A 19,228-nucleotide genomic window follows, 5' to 3' on the forward strand; every position below is an offset into this window, starting at 1 on the left:
GGTTTATTTCTTTCTTAAGAATTTTCTAGATTTTAAAAAAAAAAAGGTTTTTCTTTGTAGTACAAGTGAACATTTATATTAGAAATTTTTGCTACCTAAAGGGATTTGCCAGTTTTACAAACAGATAAACAGGTTACATTTTTCTTTCATCTATTTTTTCTCTTTTTTTACTATGTGATATAAACATTTAAAAAACATTATTAAATGTTCCATGAACAATCCTGAGTATATACATAGAAACAATAGAGTTTAGGAGTATAGTCTCAGCATGTCAATTAACTTTTTCATATTATTTAAACAAAAACTGTTGTGAACAGATGGGTATAGTGTCTAGTGTTATACCCTGAAGGCTAATATTCTTTAAACAGGCAAAGGAAACTTAATTCCATATGCATGGGTCATGCCTTAAAAGGTAAGGAAGTGGGGGCAGCTGGGTAGCTCAGTGGATTGAGAGCCAGGCCTAGAGACAGGATGTCCTAGGTTCAAGTTTGTCCTCAGACACTTCCCAGCTGTGTGACCCTGGGCAAGTCACTTGATCCCCATTGCCTACCCTGACCACTCTTCTGCCTTGGAGCCAATACACAGTAGTGACTCCAAGATGGAAGGTAAGGAAAAAAAAGGTAAGGAAGTATTATTAGAGCAACCAAAAGTTATACTGGTTCAGCTCTCATTAATGGTTGTCTTTACTTTTTCTTCCTTTTTATTGTCACTCCATTTAGCCTTCCCTTTCTTACAAGGCTTCTGAGCTTCTGCCTGTAATAAATATTTCCTTAAACTATGATCTCTCCCTTTAGCCCATTTGCTAAATATCTTTTATCTCATTTTGAGCTTCAAGGTGCCTGGGCCTTACTCTGTAAATGAAATGGCCATTTTTCTAATTTTACTAATTCACTTCTTTTTTTTGTTTGTTTTTCTCCCCTGCCTTCTCTTAAATAATCCCCCAAATTCTTCCTGTTCTTTCTGACTTTTACATAGGTAGCAATTTACCTTTGGCCATGTCCACACATTTAACGCCTAAACTTTATTCTTCAATCTTAAAATAAGCCTTTTTTGTTAATGTGATACAAAATTTAACTTTATATATTTGTTCATTGTTTTAAGCATTGTTTACTGTTTTTTGGAAGCAGTATGGTAGATGGCCTAGATTTGAATCTTTCTTCAGATATTTTATAGCTGGGTCAACCCGGACAAGTCTCTTAATCTTTCTGAAGCGTTTCTTTCTTTTCTTTTTCTTTAAAATTATTTTTTAATTTCATTAAATATTTCCTAAATTAAAAATTTCCTTAAAAAATTACATGTAAAAAAATTTAAATAATAATTTTTTAAAATCTTGAGTTCTAAAATTTTTTCTTTCTCCTTGTTCCTTGAGAAAGCTTCAGCAGCACATATACTAAAAAAGTTATACATGTGAAGTCATATAAAACATTTCCATGTCATCCATGTTGCAAAGGAAAACACAAAATAAAATTTTTAAATGTATACTTCTGTCTGTATTCAGAGTTCATTAGTTCTCTCTTTGGAGATGAATAGATTTTCATCATGGATCCTTTGGAATTGTCTCAGATCATTATCTTAATCAGGGTAACTAAATCTTTTACAGTTGATCATCATTTCAATATTGCTTTTACTGTTTACAGTGAACCTGTTTTCTTATCTATAAAATGGGAATCATAAAAGAGGCTAAATTTGTACCCAAGCCCTCCTGACTCCAGGTCAGGTACTCTATCCACTGTGCTGCCCCTCACATTTTTATTGAATAGTTGTTGTTTTTTAATCTGTAGTTAACATTTCTCAACTAAACCTTATAAAAATAATTAAAATAAGAAAATTAGTTCAGCAAAACTAACCAGCATATCAAGAGTCAGATGTGGGTAGCATGTTTTATCATGAGTCCAGGACGTTCTTAAGTCTTTCAGAGTTGTTTGGTGTTAGAAAAGAAGGAAACAAGCATTTATTGGGCTAGACACAGTGCTAAAGTCTTTAAACATATTTTTCATTTGATCCTCCCAATAATCCTGGAAGGTAGGGAGTTATTATCCTAATTTTACATTTGAGAAAACTAAAGCAGACAGAGGTTAAGCAAGTGACTTGCCCTGAATCACCAGCAAATATGTCTGAGGCAAGATTTGAGCTCAGGTCTTCCTAACTCCAGGCCCTGTGGTCTATCTACTGCATCAGCAATTGCCTCTTTATGATATGTTGCTATTGTTTAAATTGTTCTTCTGGTTCTGCTGTATTTCATTCTGTATCAGTTCATACAAGTTCTTTGAGGTATCTCTAAAACTTCCTCATTTCTTATATTACAGTAGTATTCCATTTACATTCACAAACCATAATTTGTTCAGATATTTCCATTTGATGGACTAGATTTTGAGCTCTTTGCTACCAGGTAGAGTTACTATAATTTTTTTTTTTTTTTACATATCAGTTCTTTTATTCTTTAAAAAAAAAATCTCTTCGCAATATAGATTTAGTATTGGTATGACTGGATCACACTATACAAAGTCAAGTAACTTTTTAGGCATAATTCCAAATTGTACCATATTCAGTTTTAATTATTTTATTATTTGTTCTTTCATTTTACGTTGTTGTGGTCATTGTGTATTTCTTTTCTAGTTCTGCGTCATTTTTATCAGTTCTTATATTTTTTCATGCTTCTCTGTATTTGTCATATTTCTCTTCTTATACACAGTAATATCCCATTTCATTTATATGCCACAGTTTGTTCAGTCATTCCCTAATTTGATTCTAGATCTATGCTACTCCAAAATATGCGACTTTTGGGGTGTATAAGGTTTTTCTCTTTGTTATTGCTATCCTTGAGTTATATGTCTAGCAGTAGAATCTCTATATCTAAGGATATGAATGTCTTATTCATATTCTTTTCATAATTCTACTCATTTCCAGAATAATTGGACTAGTTCACAATTACCTTTCCAAAATATCCCCAATATTGACTTCTTCTATTTGCCATTTTTCTGAATATGAGGTAAAAATTCAGAATTGTTTTCATTCTCATCTCTCTTACTAGTATCATCAGTGACCTTTTAATTTCTAAATGTTTTTCATTTCTTTTCTCAGTACTCTATCTCCTTGACCTTTTGACTCTATTGACCATACCTCTACTGCTTCCTTTCCTGGATAGCCTCTTCTTCCTTATTTTTTGTCATATTGCTTGCTCATAGTTTTCTTTCTTGAGTGCTCCTTATTCTCATTTAGTAGTCTGTTGTCCTCATCTCATCCCCATTTGGGGTATTCCACCTTGTCTATTTTAGATTCCTCTCTTTCTGTAATCATTTCCTTGATGTATTTACATGTTCCCATGGGGATTGATATATATTTCTAAGCAGATTAATCATAGATTTGTATTACCAACCCTTAGCTCCGGTCCTACATTTCTAGTTGCCTAATAGACATTTCCACCAAAATATTCTGCTAGGACCCAAACTCAGCTTGTCAGAAACTGAATCCATTTTTCCCTCCTGCCCCCATCATTCTTCTTCTCTTTTCAAATTCCCTGTTTTCCCTAGTTCAACCTAGTCACCCATGATTGAAACTTCAAAGTTAAATTTAACTCTTTCCTTAACTTCCTACAAATGAGCAATTCTATTTTCACAATCTATCTTATATCCCATTCCCTGTCTCCTTTCACACTACCTAATTTGACCTTTCTTACTTTTTTCCTTTCCATTTTATCCTTCTCATTGCTGCCAAAATTATCTTTCTGAGGCATAAGTAGGATCAGATCAATTTTTTTCAAAAACCTTCTGTGACTCCATTGATTCTAATATTAATCTCTCCTCCCTTTTCTTGGCATTTATGCCCTGATATGATTTGGTTCCAACCTCCTTCCCTTCATGTAGCCACAGTGTTCCAGTCATACTGAAATTTTAGAAGTTTACTTCATGCATTTGTACCAGCTGTTCCATATGCCTGCAATACATTCCACTATGTGCCTTTCAGAATCTGTTTCTTCCTTAAAGACTTACCTGAGATGCTGCCCTTCTTAATCTATCCCCATTCTCCCTCAGCTAAAAAAATATTCTTTGTTTTCCTAGTCTCTTTAACAGCATCTCTCCTTTGCTCCCACCACGTCCTAACTACTATAATACATCTCTACGTATATGTCTTATTCTTCCTGATAGAATATAAGCTTCATTGCATGGTGGGAGGGTCACTATATGTAATTTTTTTATTATTGTTTCCCTCATGACCAGATATGTTATCACAGTGCCATAGTAGGGAATTCCTAATTTGAGAACATTTTTCACCAAAATAGATAACAAATTGCAGCTTCCTGTAACTCTAAGGAGTTTCTTGAGGCACGTAGCAGTTAAATGACTTGTCTAGGGTCATATACCTAGTGTCAGAAGTATAGTTTGAACCCAGAGCTTTCTGATTCCAAACCCAACATGTCTTATTGCTTCTATAGAAACTTTCCATATAGTATATCATACCCTTTTCTTTATTTCCACAATCATTGCCTTAGTTCAGGCCTTCATGACCTTTTAGATGAACCTCCTATTTGGCCTCCCTACCAAAAAGCCTCTTCCCTATCCCAATCTGTCCTCCATTTAACAGCCTGTGATTTTTCTAAAGTGCAAGTCTGACTATATCTTACCTTCCAATTAAATAAACTGTACTAATAACTCTGTTACCTCTATAGTGAAATATCTCTTTTTGACATTCAGTGCTCTTCACAGCCTGGCCCCTTCTTACCTTTCTAGCTTAACAAGTAATCATATATTATTAATAATGTACATTATTGACCATCTAGACATGCTTGCCTAATTTTTGTTCCTTACCTACAGAGCTCCATCTCTCATGTTTGTTGTTTTTTTTTAATATTTATTAATATTCATTTTAATCTTTTACATACTTTATGCCCCTACTTTCCCCTCTACCTCCCCCACCCCCCCGCTCTCCTCCCACCCATGGCCGACGCACATTTCCACTGGTTGTAACATGTGTCCTTGTTCAGGGCCTATTTCCAAATTGTTGGTAGTTGCATTGGTGTGGTCCTTTCGAGTCTACATACCCAATCATGTCCGCATCAACCCATGTGTTCAAGCAGTTGTTTATCTTCTATGTTTCCTCTCCTGTAGTCCTTCCTCTGAATGTGGGCAGCATCTTTACCATAAATCCCTCTGAATTGTCCTGAGTCATTGTATTGCTGCTGGTACAGAGGTCCATTACATTCGATTTTACCATAATATATCAGTCTCTGTGTACAATGTTCTTCTGGCTCTGCTCCTTTCACTCTGCATCAGTTCCTGGAGGTCTCTCCAGTTCTCCTGGAACTCCTCCAGTTTATTATTCCTTTTAGCACAATAGTATTCCATCACCAGCATATACCACAACTTGTTCAGCCATTCCCCAATTGAAGGACATACCCTCCTTTTCCAGTTTTTTGCCACCACAAAAAGCGCAGCTATAAATATTTTTGTACAAGTCTGTTTATCTATGATCTCTTTGGGGTACAAACCCAGCAATGGTATGGCTGGATCAAAGGGCAGGCAGTCTTTTATAGCCTTTTGGGCATAGTTCCAAATTGCCAGCCAGAATGGCTGGATCAGTTCACAACTCCACCAGAAATGCATTAATGTCCCAATTTTGCCACATCCCCTCCAGCATTCAATTCTCTCTCCTGCAATCATTTTAGCCAATCTGCTAGGTGTGAGGTGATACCTCAGAGTTGTTTTGATTTGCATTTCTCTAATTATTAGAGATTTAGAACACATTCTTATTGCTACTTTTGATTTCTTTACCTGAGAATTGCCTATTCGTGTCTCTTGCCCATTTTTCAATTGGGGAATGGCTTGATTTTTTATACAATTGATTTAACTCCTTGTATATTTGAGTGATTAGACCCCTGTCAGAGTTTTTTGTTATAAAGATTTTTTCCCAATTTGTTGTTTCCCATATGATTTTGACTACATTATTTTTGTTTGTACAAAAGCTTTTTAGCTTAATATAATCAAAAACATTTAATTTACATTTTGTAATTTTCTCTAACTCTTGCTTGGTTTTAAAATCTTTCCTTTCCCAGAAATCTGACAAGTATACTATTCTGTGTTCACTTAATTTATTTATAGTTTCCCTCTTTATATTCAAGTCATTCACCCATTCTGAATTTATCTTGGTGTAGGGTGTGAGATGTTGATCTAGACCTAATCTCTCCTATATTGTTTTCCAAATTTCCCAGCAGTTTTTGTCAAATAGTGGATTCATGTCCCAAAAGTTGGGCTCTTTGGGTTTATCATACACTGTCTTGTTGACATCATTAATCCCAAGTCTATTCCACTGATCCTCCCTTCTATCCCTTAGCCAGTACCATATTGTTTTGATGATTGCTGCTTTATAGTATAGTTTAATGTCTGGTACTGCTAGGCCCCCTTCCTTCACATTTTTTTTCATTATTTCCCTTGATATTCTTGATCTTTTGTTGTTGTTTTTTTTAAACCCTTAACTTCTGTGTATTGGCTCCTAGGTGGAAGAGTGGTAAGGGTGGGCAATAGGGGTCAAGTGACTTGCCCAGGGTCACACAGCTGAGAAGTGTCCGAGGCCGGATTTGAACCCAGGACCTCCTATCTCTCGGCCTGACTCTCAATCCACTGAGCTACCCAGCTGCCCATATCTCTCATGTTTGAAGTGTGCTGTCTCCTTATTTCTGCTTCTTGGAATCCTTGGATTCCTTCAAGACTTTAACCTTTACCATCTATATGAAACCTTTCCTCACATCTCTCTTCACTCGGCTTCTGATTTTCCAGACTTTCCAGACTTTTCTACTTCTCATTTTGCCACCTTTTTGCTTTAGAGATATCTATATCTCTGTGCCTTGTCTCTTATTAATGCTTTCCTACCACCATTTGATGAAGTGCCCAGGCTAACCAGACCTCATATTTCTCCTGGCTCCATTTTTTATTTTCTGGACTTTTCTACCCTTGTTTTCTCTTTCCCTTCTTCCTCTTTCCTTCTTCTATCCTCACCTTCCCCCAAACACCGGTTTTAACTCTCTTTTGTATGTTGTCTTCTCCTATTAGCTACTCAATGGTAAGGACTGCCTATCATATTTGTTTTCCCAGAGCTTAGCATAGTTCCTGACAAATAGTAAGTACTTAATGAATACTTGTTTCTTGACTTTCCTAATCCATTCCATACTGCCACCTCTAGCTGCTAATGTTTTTCCTCCCCAATGTACCTGGTATTCATTTTGAATATATTCTTTATATACTTATATGCACATGGTTATCATCCCTCTAAGAATGTAAGTTCCTTAAGGGCAAAGCATGTCCCAATTTTGTCCCCAACATTTAGTATACTGACATGTACCTGATTAATAAATCTTTGTTGATAGCAATAACTAATATTTATAAAATATTTTAAAGATTGTAACGTGCTTTATAAACATTTTCATTTGAGTCTCAGAAGGAACTTGAGGGAGGTAATACAGGTGATATAGTAGACACAAGTTATATTTGATTTCTTGATTTCTTAATTTCCTAAATTTATTTCTACCTCTGATAGCAAAATTGCCTACTGTGAATGGTAAATTCCTATTAACAATGATATTACAATTTAAGTGTTTTTTTAAAAAAACTCTCTCACTGTAACAAATAATTTACATTCTCCAAACATTTATTTAGTGCCTATTCTGTGCAAAATTATCAAAATCCATGCTAGAATTTAAAGAATTATTTTAACCAGTCAGTTCTGAAAACAACAGGCCCTTTTATTTGTCCCAAAAGACTAATTGGTTTAACAGGAAACTCTCAAAGGGGCAAAAGACGGAGACAAAAAAGGAAGAAACTAGGGCAACAGAAATCCCTTACACTAGGATGGCTCAATGAGCCCCTTACATGAAGACCATGACTGACAGTGATAAACCAGGGCAACCATCAACCCCTTTACACTGGGACTGGGACTAACAATTCTGTAGCTGGACCTGGGAAGTCCAACAGAAAGGGATACAGTTAAGGATATTGCCCAGATACTTTGGGCAGATGGCCTAAAGGCTATGGCAGAAAGAGGGAATCATCAGTCATCTAGGAGAAGATTCATGCTCCAGGGTACCTCTCTTAGCTTATCTGAGAATAGTGGCAGCTCAAGTATTTTGTAGGGTAAGGAAAAGTCATTCTAAAGGACCTCTGATTGGTTCTCCACTCCTGAATTCCCTGGAAGGGAGACCCTAACCAACTTGGAAAGTATTCATTTATTCCCTGAAATCTTCCAAGTTTCTAGAGAGGAGGAGTCAGATCAGGAGCAAATGAGAAGATAGGAGAGGGTACTGGGTAAGAGGAATGAGTATGGCCAAGGAACGGAAAGCCTAAAAAGTAGGGGACAAAAGCAAGCTTTTCTAAAGACTCTATAACATACAAGCATATTGTTAAACTTTAACTTCTAATTGAGAATTTTTCAAATTAATTTGGCCATAGAAAACTTAGACTAATAATTAGATTGAGAGTACCTACATATGCTGATTACTAAGTCCATGGTCTAGCAGATGGAATACTTAAGACAATCTGGAGTAAAATAAAGGAAATTAAACATTTTCACATGGCAAAAACAAGTCATTATAGCACTAGCTGACTTGTACCTCAGGGACAGAGGAGTAATAGTAGGTCTTCAAATAACTACTGTTCCCAAGCCAGAGCTACAGCATCTCTTGTTCTAAAGGAAAGTTTAAAGCTCTGTGATCTTCCTTTTCTTGTAGCCTCTTACTCTGCTTCTAATTATTATCAAGGCATCCAAGGTTACTAACCCAATCTTTCTATCTGTATGATTCATTCTCCAAGTTTTCAGGTCTTTGCTATAAAATCCTTACCTTACCTTTAGGAATATTCATTTTACCATTCCACCTAACTTAATTAGAAAGATAGCATACCCCTATCTTCGTTTCTCCCCCTTCCTGTGGAAGAGGTTCTTTTCCTTTTTTTGGGAAATTGTCACTAACTGTATTTTTCTCCTGAAATTCTTATTCATGTTATGTAGAAAACACTAAGGCAGTGATGGCGAACCTTTTGGAATTTTTAGGGACCCCCCCAAAAAAACCTGTTCCTGTGCCCCACCCCACCTTGTGTGCCATGCCATGCCCCCAACTGTGTGTCCCACCCACCCCTGCATTGGGGGCAGGGGCAGGCTCCCAGCCAGCCAAGCCAGGAGCCTGCACATGCCCTCAGAGAGGTCTCAGTGTGCCATCTTTGGCACACATGCCATAGGTTCACCATCACATCACCCCAGTTGGTAAATACTGCTCTAATTTTAGATGAGAAGATTAATTCAAAGACGGCATAATCCAGGACCCAAGATATCTTTTATGAACTAGAAATTCATCTTTAAATTCTTACATTTTAGATATTGATCTATCTAGTTAATTTGTAGTCTTCCATAATGGGATAGTATTGTGGTAATAATTTAATAGAGTTTATTATTAATTGAAAATTTTCCCCAAGTACTTTGACTATTAACAATATCTATATTTGTCATCTAAATTGTGTTTTATAGTGGACATATTCACAAATTGACTACAAAGTATTTCTGTAGTATTTAATTATGCTTATTTTTTTGGTCCAGACTTGGGATTTTAACAGTGTAGGCTACAGGGGATTTCTAATGTGGAAACTCTGCACTGATTGCAGGTCAGTAATTCATCCATAATTTGTACTATGTTGCCTGGGTCACTCAAGAAGTTAAGTAACTTGACTAAAGTCATACCATGTAAGTCAGAGGCAGAATTTGAACAAAGGCACTAACTCTAAGGCACCTTTATTAAACCACTCTTCCTGTGTTATAAGTCTAATATATGGAGGTCCTTGAGGTCAAAATTATTTTCATAATACCACCTATTTTAATTTATACTGTAAACATCATTATATAGAGCCTATAGCAACACAGCTTTTGGAGGAGTCAGTAATTTTTAAGAGAATAGAGCAATAATGTCGAACCTTTTAGAGGTGAAGTGCCAGGCCCGGGCCCCATTCCATCCTCCTTGACAGGGTGCCAAGCCCTCCCCTCCCTACTGAGTGTTGTATGCGCCCTGCCCCCACCTTTACCCCACACCAGGGGAGGGAGGAAGCATTCTCATTGGCTGCTGGGTGGAGGGGTAGGTGATGTGAAAAATGGGAAGGGAGCAGCTCTGCCCAAGGTCCCTCTGCCTTTCTAGTAATTAACTTGTATGTATACTACAAGTATGAAGAAAAATAATTATGAACTATCTTCATCTTGGGTGCACACATATACATATTTTATTCACTGAATTGCCTGTCAAGTAGCCTGCTCATTTCTGAGTTCTCTTGAAAGAATGTCTCAAAATCCTCCAATTTGTTAATGTCTTTTTCTTTCCCACTGATAATGATTAAACTTTGTAAAAGATATATTATTTAGGGGTAAAATACTGTCTTTATTTTTTTGGAATATTATTCCAAATTCTTCTTTGATTTTTTTTCATTAAGAAGTGATATTTATATTGTATTATTCAGACTGATTCTTTTCTTGAATGAAAGTTCTTTCACCTATCTATTAGTAACGCTTAACGCTTGTATTATGATACTTGGACTTCTGATATTGGACCAACTTTTCTTAGTTAAACTTCAAGTTTTTCCCCTATTAGTGTCCTGTGACTTTATCAGTCTAACTTTTGCCTCCTTTTTGCTCTATTTCTGGGTAGTTTTACTATATGATTTTTTTTAACATATAAAAGTTTGACTTTGTATTTTATTGCCCTTCTCTGAAAGATTTTTAGATTATCTCAGTTATATCTTTACTTACAGTTTTCTTGGCTTATAGAGATTCCATATGCTGTATTGTGTGAAATATTATTTTTATCATTTTTATTTTTATTAAATTAATTTTCCTTCCAACCAGCTCTGCATTTTTGTATTCCAGACGTCATTCTCTTTTTCAAATTGTTTTGGTACATTTTTTCATGGTTCTAAAATTTTCATTCTCCTGTCCTATTATCAAGAGTTTTCTTTTAGAGCTCTATTTTCTGTATTTATTTCCATTTTTGTTTCTGCCTCTTATATAGACTCTGATGTTATCAACATCAATTAGAAGAGATCTGCCCCACACAGGAGTTGCCCTTTGCCTTGTACCAGCCGGTGCAGCAGTATCACATTTGCCAACCTCCATCTCAAAAGACCAAGTTTCCTGTCACCCTTTCTTGTTAGATTAAAAGGGAGATTTTTAAAATTGGTTTCTTTGCAGTTTCAGAAAGCCTTCTGACAGCTATGTCTTACCTTCCTTTTATATTATCATTTATAAAAAAATAGCATGCTTTTTTTTTTACATTTTGATTCTTTGTTACCATAGTTGGAGATTGAAAGAGGAGGATTTAATTTGTCGGGGAAAATATAAATGCTACAAATGTATAACAATGTCCAATTTTTTGAATGTTTAATGTATCTTATTTACTTTATTAAAAATATCTACAGTATTTTCCACCAAATTACCATATTTCTGAATTGTTAATATCCTGATTCTAAAAAATTCCTTTCATTTGCACTCAATTTTTAGAAATGATTGGTAAATATGCCAGTTTCTTATAAAATTAGCCCTAAAGAATAGCTCTCCTATACAACTCCCATTTGAGTGCTTAGTACTTTTTTGGGCAATTCAAAACTTCCCCTGATGGACAGATTTTAATGTGCATTTGTGTAAACAAATATATACACGTGAATATACTTAGATGCAGTGATTTACAAGGTAATAAGACTAATTTCAAAGTTGCTACCCTAGTAGGCTATATTATAATGTTACTAATAAAGAATTTGACCAGAAATGTTTTTGGAACACTTCTTGATTTCCTTCTGAACCCTTTGATATGTTATTTTTGAATATGGTTAGCTATGGCAAAAATACATTTTTTAGAGTAAATCTGATTTTGGAACTAGGTGCATTTCTTTATTGGATTTAGGTCTGATAAGTAAAACTGATGCTTAAGCTGGGTAATAACTTCTTTGGTTAGAAGAAAATGTGGACCTGGAACCTCCATGAACTGATATGGAGTGAAATGAGCAGAACCAGGAGAACATTTGTACATAGTAACAAACATTGTGTGATGACCAAATATAATAGACTCTGTTACTAATATCAATGCAATGATCAAGAACAGTTCTGTGGAACTTATGAAAAAGAATGTTATCCCATAGAGAAAGAACACATGCATATGATTTATCACTTGTTTAAATAGGTATATGATTTGGGGTTGTGGTTTTTAAAAGATTACTCTATTACAAATATGAGTAATATGGAAATAGGTTTTGAGTAATAAGACATATATAAACCAGTGGAATTGTTTGTCAGCTCCAGGAGGAGTGAAGGAAGAGAGGAAGGAGAGAACATGAATCATGTAACAGTGGAAAAAATTCCTCCCCCCCCCCAATAAAATAATGTGGAGAAAAAAAAGAAGAAAATATGATCAGAGTTGTAACTAGTATAGGATAAAGGGGACTTTGTCTTGAGGTATCAGATTTAGAGGGCATCAACAGTTTTTTCAGTTATTTAGCAGGCCAGAAATGGTGTGTTTAATATTTAGCAAGATTAGTTAAGATAAGAAGCCATCAGTTGATAGGCTGTGGGTGTATTCTTCCCTTACCTCAGTGTTCCCCTTTTCCCCAGCATAGTAATCTCTCTGAGCAGCAGCCTCAAACTGGTGTCTTGGGGTCACTTTCTCTTATTCCTTCATCAGCAGGGTAGTATTTCTTCCTCCTCTAAGTGAGAACAACTTTTTTTTTTTTTTTTTTTGCCATTTGCTTTGGGTATATAAATCCCTAGTTAACTACTCTATGTGTGATCGTACAATAATGATGAGACTTATTTTCATATTTGGCTCAGAGGAAAATTTTAGGAGACTTCCAGAAATGTTTTGAATGATAGAATAATTATTGTAATACATATATAATTCTCAAGCTAAGTGCTTTGAAGTACAGCATTCATTTGGGTTAATAAATACTGGTATGTCTTTTTTTAAATCTCCTTTAATACTCTCTGTCTCTCTCTCTCTCTCTGTCTCTCTCTCTGTCTCTGTCTCTGTCTCTCTCTCTCTCTCTCTCTCTCTCTCTCTCTATATATATATATATATATATATATATACTCACCTACAAAATATGAGGTAACCTAATTTGCTTAAATTTTCACCTGGCATATCTTTACTCCCAAATAATGCAGATTGTAACCCTTACAGTACATTATTAGACTTGCTTCATGAGTTGCTTTGTCCTCTCCTGCTGTGGACATTAATTTAAATCTTACACCCCCAAAATAAAAATCATTCATACCCAGACTTCTGGATAGTGAGTTTTCCAAAATTTACTCTTTTTACTTTTTTTAACTTCTGTGTATTGGCTCCTAGGTGGAAGAGTGGTAAGGGTGGGCAATGGGGGTCAAGTGACTTGCCCGGAGTCACATAGCTGGGAAGTGTCTGAGGCCGGATCTGAACCTAGGACCTCCCGTCTCTAGGCCTGACTCTCAATCCACTGAGCTACCCAGCTGCCCCTCCAAAATTTAACCAGACTGGTTTTCAAAAAGGAGATAAAGAGCCACCACCAGGCTGATTCATAAAAGTTTTTCAGCTTAGTGTAGTCCAGTGATGGCAAACCTTTTAGAGACCATGTGCCAGGATTGCCCCACACACACACCCTAGACTGCAGGGAGCCCCCCCCAACCCCAAGACAATGGATCCTGTATGGAATAGGGTCTACTTTTCAGGATGTTGCTGACCACCTTAGGCAGCTCTCTTCAGGAAAAGCCAGGTGGGAGAGATTCCTGGGCCAGCAAATCCTGCCACCATTCAATTGGGGGAGAGGAGAGGCAGCTTAAAAGGGGTTCTAGAATATGACATGCATCCCCTTTTTTTTTTTAAACAAAATCATTCTTTGGGGTAGCTAATCCTGATCTGGGTTCAGATTAAGTCTGGGCTTGCAAGAATTGCTTTACAAGAAATTCTGGTCTGGCTACCATCCGCCTCACCTAAAGTCTTCAGGTGAGGGTATCACTGCTAGGGGGTCTCGTGCTCCCCCCAATCTGAGAGGGAGTGGAGTCTTGAAGTTTCTTTCTCTTCCGTGAGCCGGCACATATGTACTTGCTAAAACTCTGATAGGGGCAGGGGTCATTGTAGGCAGGTCTTGATGCCCCCTCTGAAGCGGGGGTGATCAGGGGAGCCTTCCCTGGGATTCAGAGCAGACTCCTTCCAGGAAGATTCAATCATGAAAGCAAAGGAGGAGCCCCAGGGAGGGGGCAGGGGAGGATCTGCAGGCTTGAAAGTCAAATGGGGACGAGCCTCTGCCACTGTTTCCTTTCTTCCTATTACCCAGGGTGGCTACATGTGGGCCTGCAGTGGGAGCTCAGCCTGCAACAGGGGTTCCTCAAAGGCCTGGGCACCAAGTCGCCTCCTCTCCCAAGAGAGGAGGATCACGGGAGCCTGAGCCAAACAGGAGGGGCATGGCCTGAGAGCTGAGCTTAGGGAAGGGTGTAAGTACAGAGGGGTGGAGAGGGGGAAGGGAGCAGCCCTGCCAGGGATGGCACATGTGCCTACAGAGAGGTCTCTGTGTGCCATCTTTGGTACCCACGCCATAGGTTCACCATCACAGGTATAGTCCCTGAGGTTGCCTTTGAAAACCCATTGTTACCTTATTCCATGTTAAGACCAACCTTACAGTATAACTTTATTGGAGGTGTAAAATGTTTCATACCTTTAAATATGCATCTGTTACATAGCTAAACTAATGATTAGATTGCTCTAGATTACCAGGATAATACATAATAGTAGTAATACCTCTTTTATACTTTGCATTGGGATAAAATGCTGCAGTTAAGTATGGTTAAGAGGGATTGCTAGTAGTCATTCTTAAACTCAAATGTAGTTATATAATGGACATTATCTATAGCTAATGAGCTTTTTCCCCCCTCTCTCTTTTTGTTTGTTTGAAAGCTACTTGCTCGCCTTGAAGGTAGAAGTTCGCTGAAAGATATAGAACCATTTTTGTTTGCTGACGAAGGCTCTCCTATCCATGGTAAAAAATTAATAATTTTTAAATGGGGAGGGGATATCTTTGAAAATGTATCCCTTGTGTTATTTTCACGCCTTCATGTATGATTATGTTAAAATTACAGATTTTTTTAAACAAGTGAATATCTAGCAAGTAGCAGGCAGCTGCATAGAAGATAAAAATGAAAAACTAAGATCATGATAATAGATCAAATTCTTTATTATAATCAGTGCTTAGTCCAGTCTAGCAGTACAGTGTTTTGAACATACCATACATTAATTAATGCATATTATCTGACTTTTTGTTATTATTCAGTAGTCAATGTTCCATTTTTTTGTAGGTAAATTGTTTGAATTTTTTTTTTTTTTTTTAGGACCTATTTTTCATTTAAAAACTAGTACTCTGACAAATTGCTACTTTGGTATTTAGTATCTCTTATCTAATACTACCCCTTTCCCCAGCTAGCTTTTCTTTTGCAATGGAGGCAAGGTTTGTAAACTTAATCATTTGTAAGCTAGTAGTCTAGCAGAGAAAATACTACCAATTATCATTTCCTACTTCAGGGAAAGTTTGTAAGTCATACCTTTGCTACAGTTGCATATTTGTATAAGTTTTATGAACTTATTTGTCCTCAAAACTGAAGAAAGGAATAATTCTGGGTGAATGGAGAAGAAAGGAATAATTCTGGGTGAATGGATAGGGTAAAACAAACAGAGAAGCACTTCATGTATTTAGGGGACATTTATTTGGGAATTCCATGTATTTGAAGGAAACCCAAGACCTAGACTGCCTTCCTCTGACCTCTCCCAGAATTTCTGAATAAAAGCCTAGTTCAGTCTCTCATGAAACTGTTTCCACCCCCTGATCTCACATAACATTGTATTTGCATTTTGCTTACATACCATTTTGTATGGTAGTTGTTTTTATGTCATGTCTGCAATTGCAATGATGCCACAAAGACCATGGACCAAAGCTAACACACTTACCCTCAGAGAAAAGTTAATAAAATCTTATACTTGGGGCCTGTTTACTTATTAATAGATTGCCATGGCCAAAGAAATCATCACCAAGCAGCCAGCTGATTGGTGCTGAGACCATTCTTAGTAGTACAGGTCTTAAGCAAAATTCTTGCTGGCGACCATAGTCATAACTTTTCCAGCATTGTAGAATCAACCAAAGTTGGTGCCTTACTGGTATAACTCAAAAATTCAGGGTTGCTTCTCTGTCATAATTAACTTATTCTTGTCTTAGGAATAATTCTAACATTGGCTAGCCTGCTTCCCATTTGACAACAAAGAATTGAAATGAGTATTAAGAACATAGAAATAGTAGCAAGTATTGACAGTCAACCTCTTCCTAAGGAGGGAGGAGACCAAAAAAATAGCAAAAGTACAAAGAACTCCACAATGTACAGTATTTTGGGGACCATTTATTTGTGTATTTGTAATTATCTCTTTATACTTCATTAGACTCTGAGGGAATTACTATATTATATACTTCAGTAATTGATGTATGTTATAATGACCCTGAATCATCAAGGAAAGGTTAGGTGTGTTTACTGAGTTGTGTTTTATGAGGAAAGAAAGTGTGTAGTGCATTTTAGGAAGATTTTTGTCATAGGATTTAGAACTGGAAGGACCCTTAGAAATTAACTAACCAGCCTCTTCATTTTTCAAAGGGTTAGGCTATTTGTATTTTTTTTAACCCTTATCTTCTGTTGTAGATCACAACTGTACTGGTTCCAAAGTAGAAGAGAGGTAGAGGCTAGGCAATTGGGGTTAAGTGATTGTTCAGGGTCACAAAACTAGAAAGTGGCTGAAGCCAGATTTAAACCCAGGATTTCTTGACTCCAGGCCTAGTACTCTATCCACTATATTACTTAACTATCCCTGCTAGTTATTTTAAGAGGACAGAGTTCAATTATCTGGAAAATTAACTCTAGTGAAGGAATTACTGTATATCCCATTCTAGCTCTTCATGTATCAGATGTTTTTGAGAAGTATAGAAACAGTGTACCTAAAAACAGTTTTTATGCTATTAATATGATTATAGTTATAAATAATTTATACAACTTTATGTTATTAGAAAAAACACAGGAATTTAAAACATACCCTCTGCCTGTTGAATTTTTATCCATATATATATACATATATATCATTTTTATACATATATTTTTTTTACCCTTATCTTCTGACTTAGACTTTATACTGTATATTGGTTCCAAGGCAGAAAAGTGGTAAGGACTAGCCAGTGAGAGTTAAGTGACTTACCCAAGGTCACACCGCTAGGAGGTGTCTATGAGACTTTGAACTCTGCACTTAGGCCACCTAACTGACCTCTTGTCCATCTTTTAAAAACCAAACCTTTATATCCCAATTGGTCTTTTCTCCCTTAGACCTCAGATTTATAGCACTTTTATTTTATTTTATCTCTTTTTTCAGTACTTATCATGTGATACTTTGTATTATAATTATTTTTATGTGTGTTGTATTCCCATACCAAGCTATAAATTCCACAAAAGCAAGGACTATGTCTCATCTAAAAATTTGTGGTAGTGCCTTGCAAAATGTTCTTTGTACGCAGATCAGTTAGTATTTAATTGAATTAATTTAAATCCAGGCAGATTATTTCTTTATTCTAAATTCCCTCAGCATTTCTTGTCTGTTTTTTAAATTGTTAACTTGAATTTATAGTTTTCCATACCCTTTTATGGGGTTATTTTCCTTTCTAGATCATAAGCTTTTTTTGTATGTAAGTTTTATCTAATGCATTTTTTGGTGCTTTCCATGATTTGCTTCTTCCTATCTCCCCCATAGAGCAGACCTTTGTATATAAGAGTGTTCTTAGCCTTGAGTTTGTATATTTGTTTTGTTAATATTTTGATAACTTTATTTTGGTATAATTGGTTTCCTTGTGATTCTGTGTATTTTATTATATTCCTCTTAAAACATTCTGAAAAGGGTTTCATGACCCCAAAATTTTTGAGGGTTTCTGTGTGATAAGGCTATTAAGTAGGAATATAGAGCAAGAGAGAGAGGGAAGAAGACAATTTGAAACTCAGAATTTTAGAAAACCAATTTTGATCTGGGCTCTGATACTTCCTAGCTGTGTGATGCTGGACAAAGTCGCTTAACCCCAGTTGCCTCACTCTTACCATTCTTCTGCCTTGGAACCAATACATAGCATTGACTTTAAGATAGGATGTAAAAATTAAAAACAGCAACAACAACAAATATTGAAAATTGTCTTTATGTGTAATTGGGGAAAAACAAAATATTGAAAAAAAAAAAGAAATATTTAGCTTATGAGTGCTTATTGAATAAATGAAAATCACTTATTTAAATAGTTGCAGTGGAAAAAAAGAAGAGAAATTGTCCAAACATTGTTGAGGAAATGGCAACAACTAAATGGCTTTAAGGGGAATTAAGAAGCAACAGGGCACTGTGCTAGGGAGTAAATACCACTTTTAGATAAGATACCCCTACATTAACAGAGCTTATAGTCCAATAAGGGAGTATAACAAACACATAGACAACTATATTACAAAATGCTATATAAGTGAGTAAATCAGAGTTCAACCAAATGTTGTGTGAGGTCTGATGTGTTAGGACCAGTCAAGGATGAGAGAGGAAAGGCTGTGACACATTTAGAGAGGGGATTAGAAAAGGTTCCTGAAAGAAAGATCATTTGGATTAGATTTTAATGTAGGAATACAAAGCAAGGGCATTGCAGGCATAGAGAGGAGAATGAACATACATCTACAAGGAAGTACAAAATATTAGGGGTAGGGAATGACAAGTAGTTCAGTTTGGCTGAAGTGCAGATGAAGTTCTGTCACAGAGAGAAGTAATAAAAAATAAGAATGAAAAGGTAGGGTAGTATCATGATTCAGGTAGTTTTAGATGCCAGAGTTAAGAGTTCCAACTTGATAGATTAATAGAGAGATAGAATAGAGTTTAACAAGGCTCCTGAAATTAACAAATAACTCAAAAATAAATTCATTAAGCACCTACTTTCAGCAAAGTATTGCTATAGGAGTTGGGAGTTAAAAGAATAAAACAAAACAGTCTATTCCATCAAATATTAAAATGGTTTTGTCAGTTCAAGCTGGAGCTCTTTTAGAAAAATGAGTGTTCAAAAGTACAGTTGTTGTCTTATGTAACAATACCTGAAAAGCATTTATCCATAAATCTCTATAAAACTACTCTTGATATATGAATTGAGAACTGAGTCGGTAAAAT

At 36.1% G+C, this 19,228-nt stretch overlaps 1 protein-coding gene across 1 annotated transcript in view; it reads left to right on the forward strand.

The window, feature by feature from the left end:
- Positions 1 to 19,228, forward strand: part of XRCC2 (X-ray repair cross complementing 2) — a 47,513-nt gene that overhangs the window by 19,821 nt on the left and 8,464 nt on the right. Inside the window, exon 2 of the mRNA XM_044677799.1 lies at positions 14,930 to 15,011. Coding sequence (XP_044533734.1) covers positions 14,930 to 15,011 — 82 coding nt within the window. The remainder of the gene's footprint in view (positions 1 to 14,929; positions 15,012 to 19,228) is intronic.

The sequence above is a fragment of the Gracilinanus agilis genome, chromosome 5 (genome assembly GCF_016433145.1).
Source record: "Gracilinanus agilis isolate LMUSP501 chromosome 5, AgileGrace, whole genome shotgun sequence".
Taxonomy (NCBI): Eukaryota; Metazoa; Chordata; class Mammalia; order Didelphimorphia; family Didelphidae; genus Gracilinanus; species Gracilinanus agilis.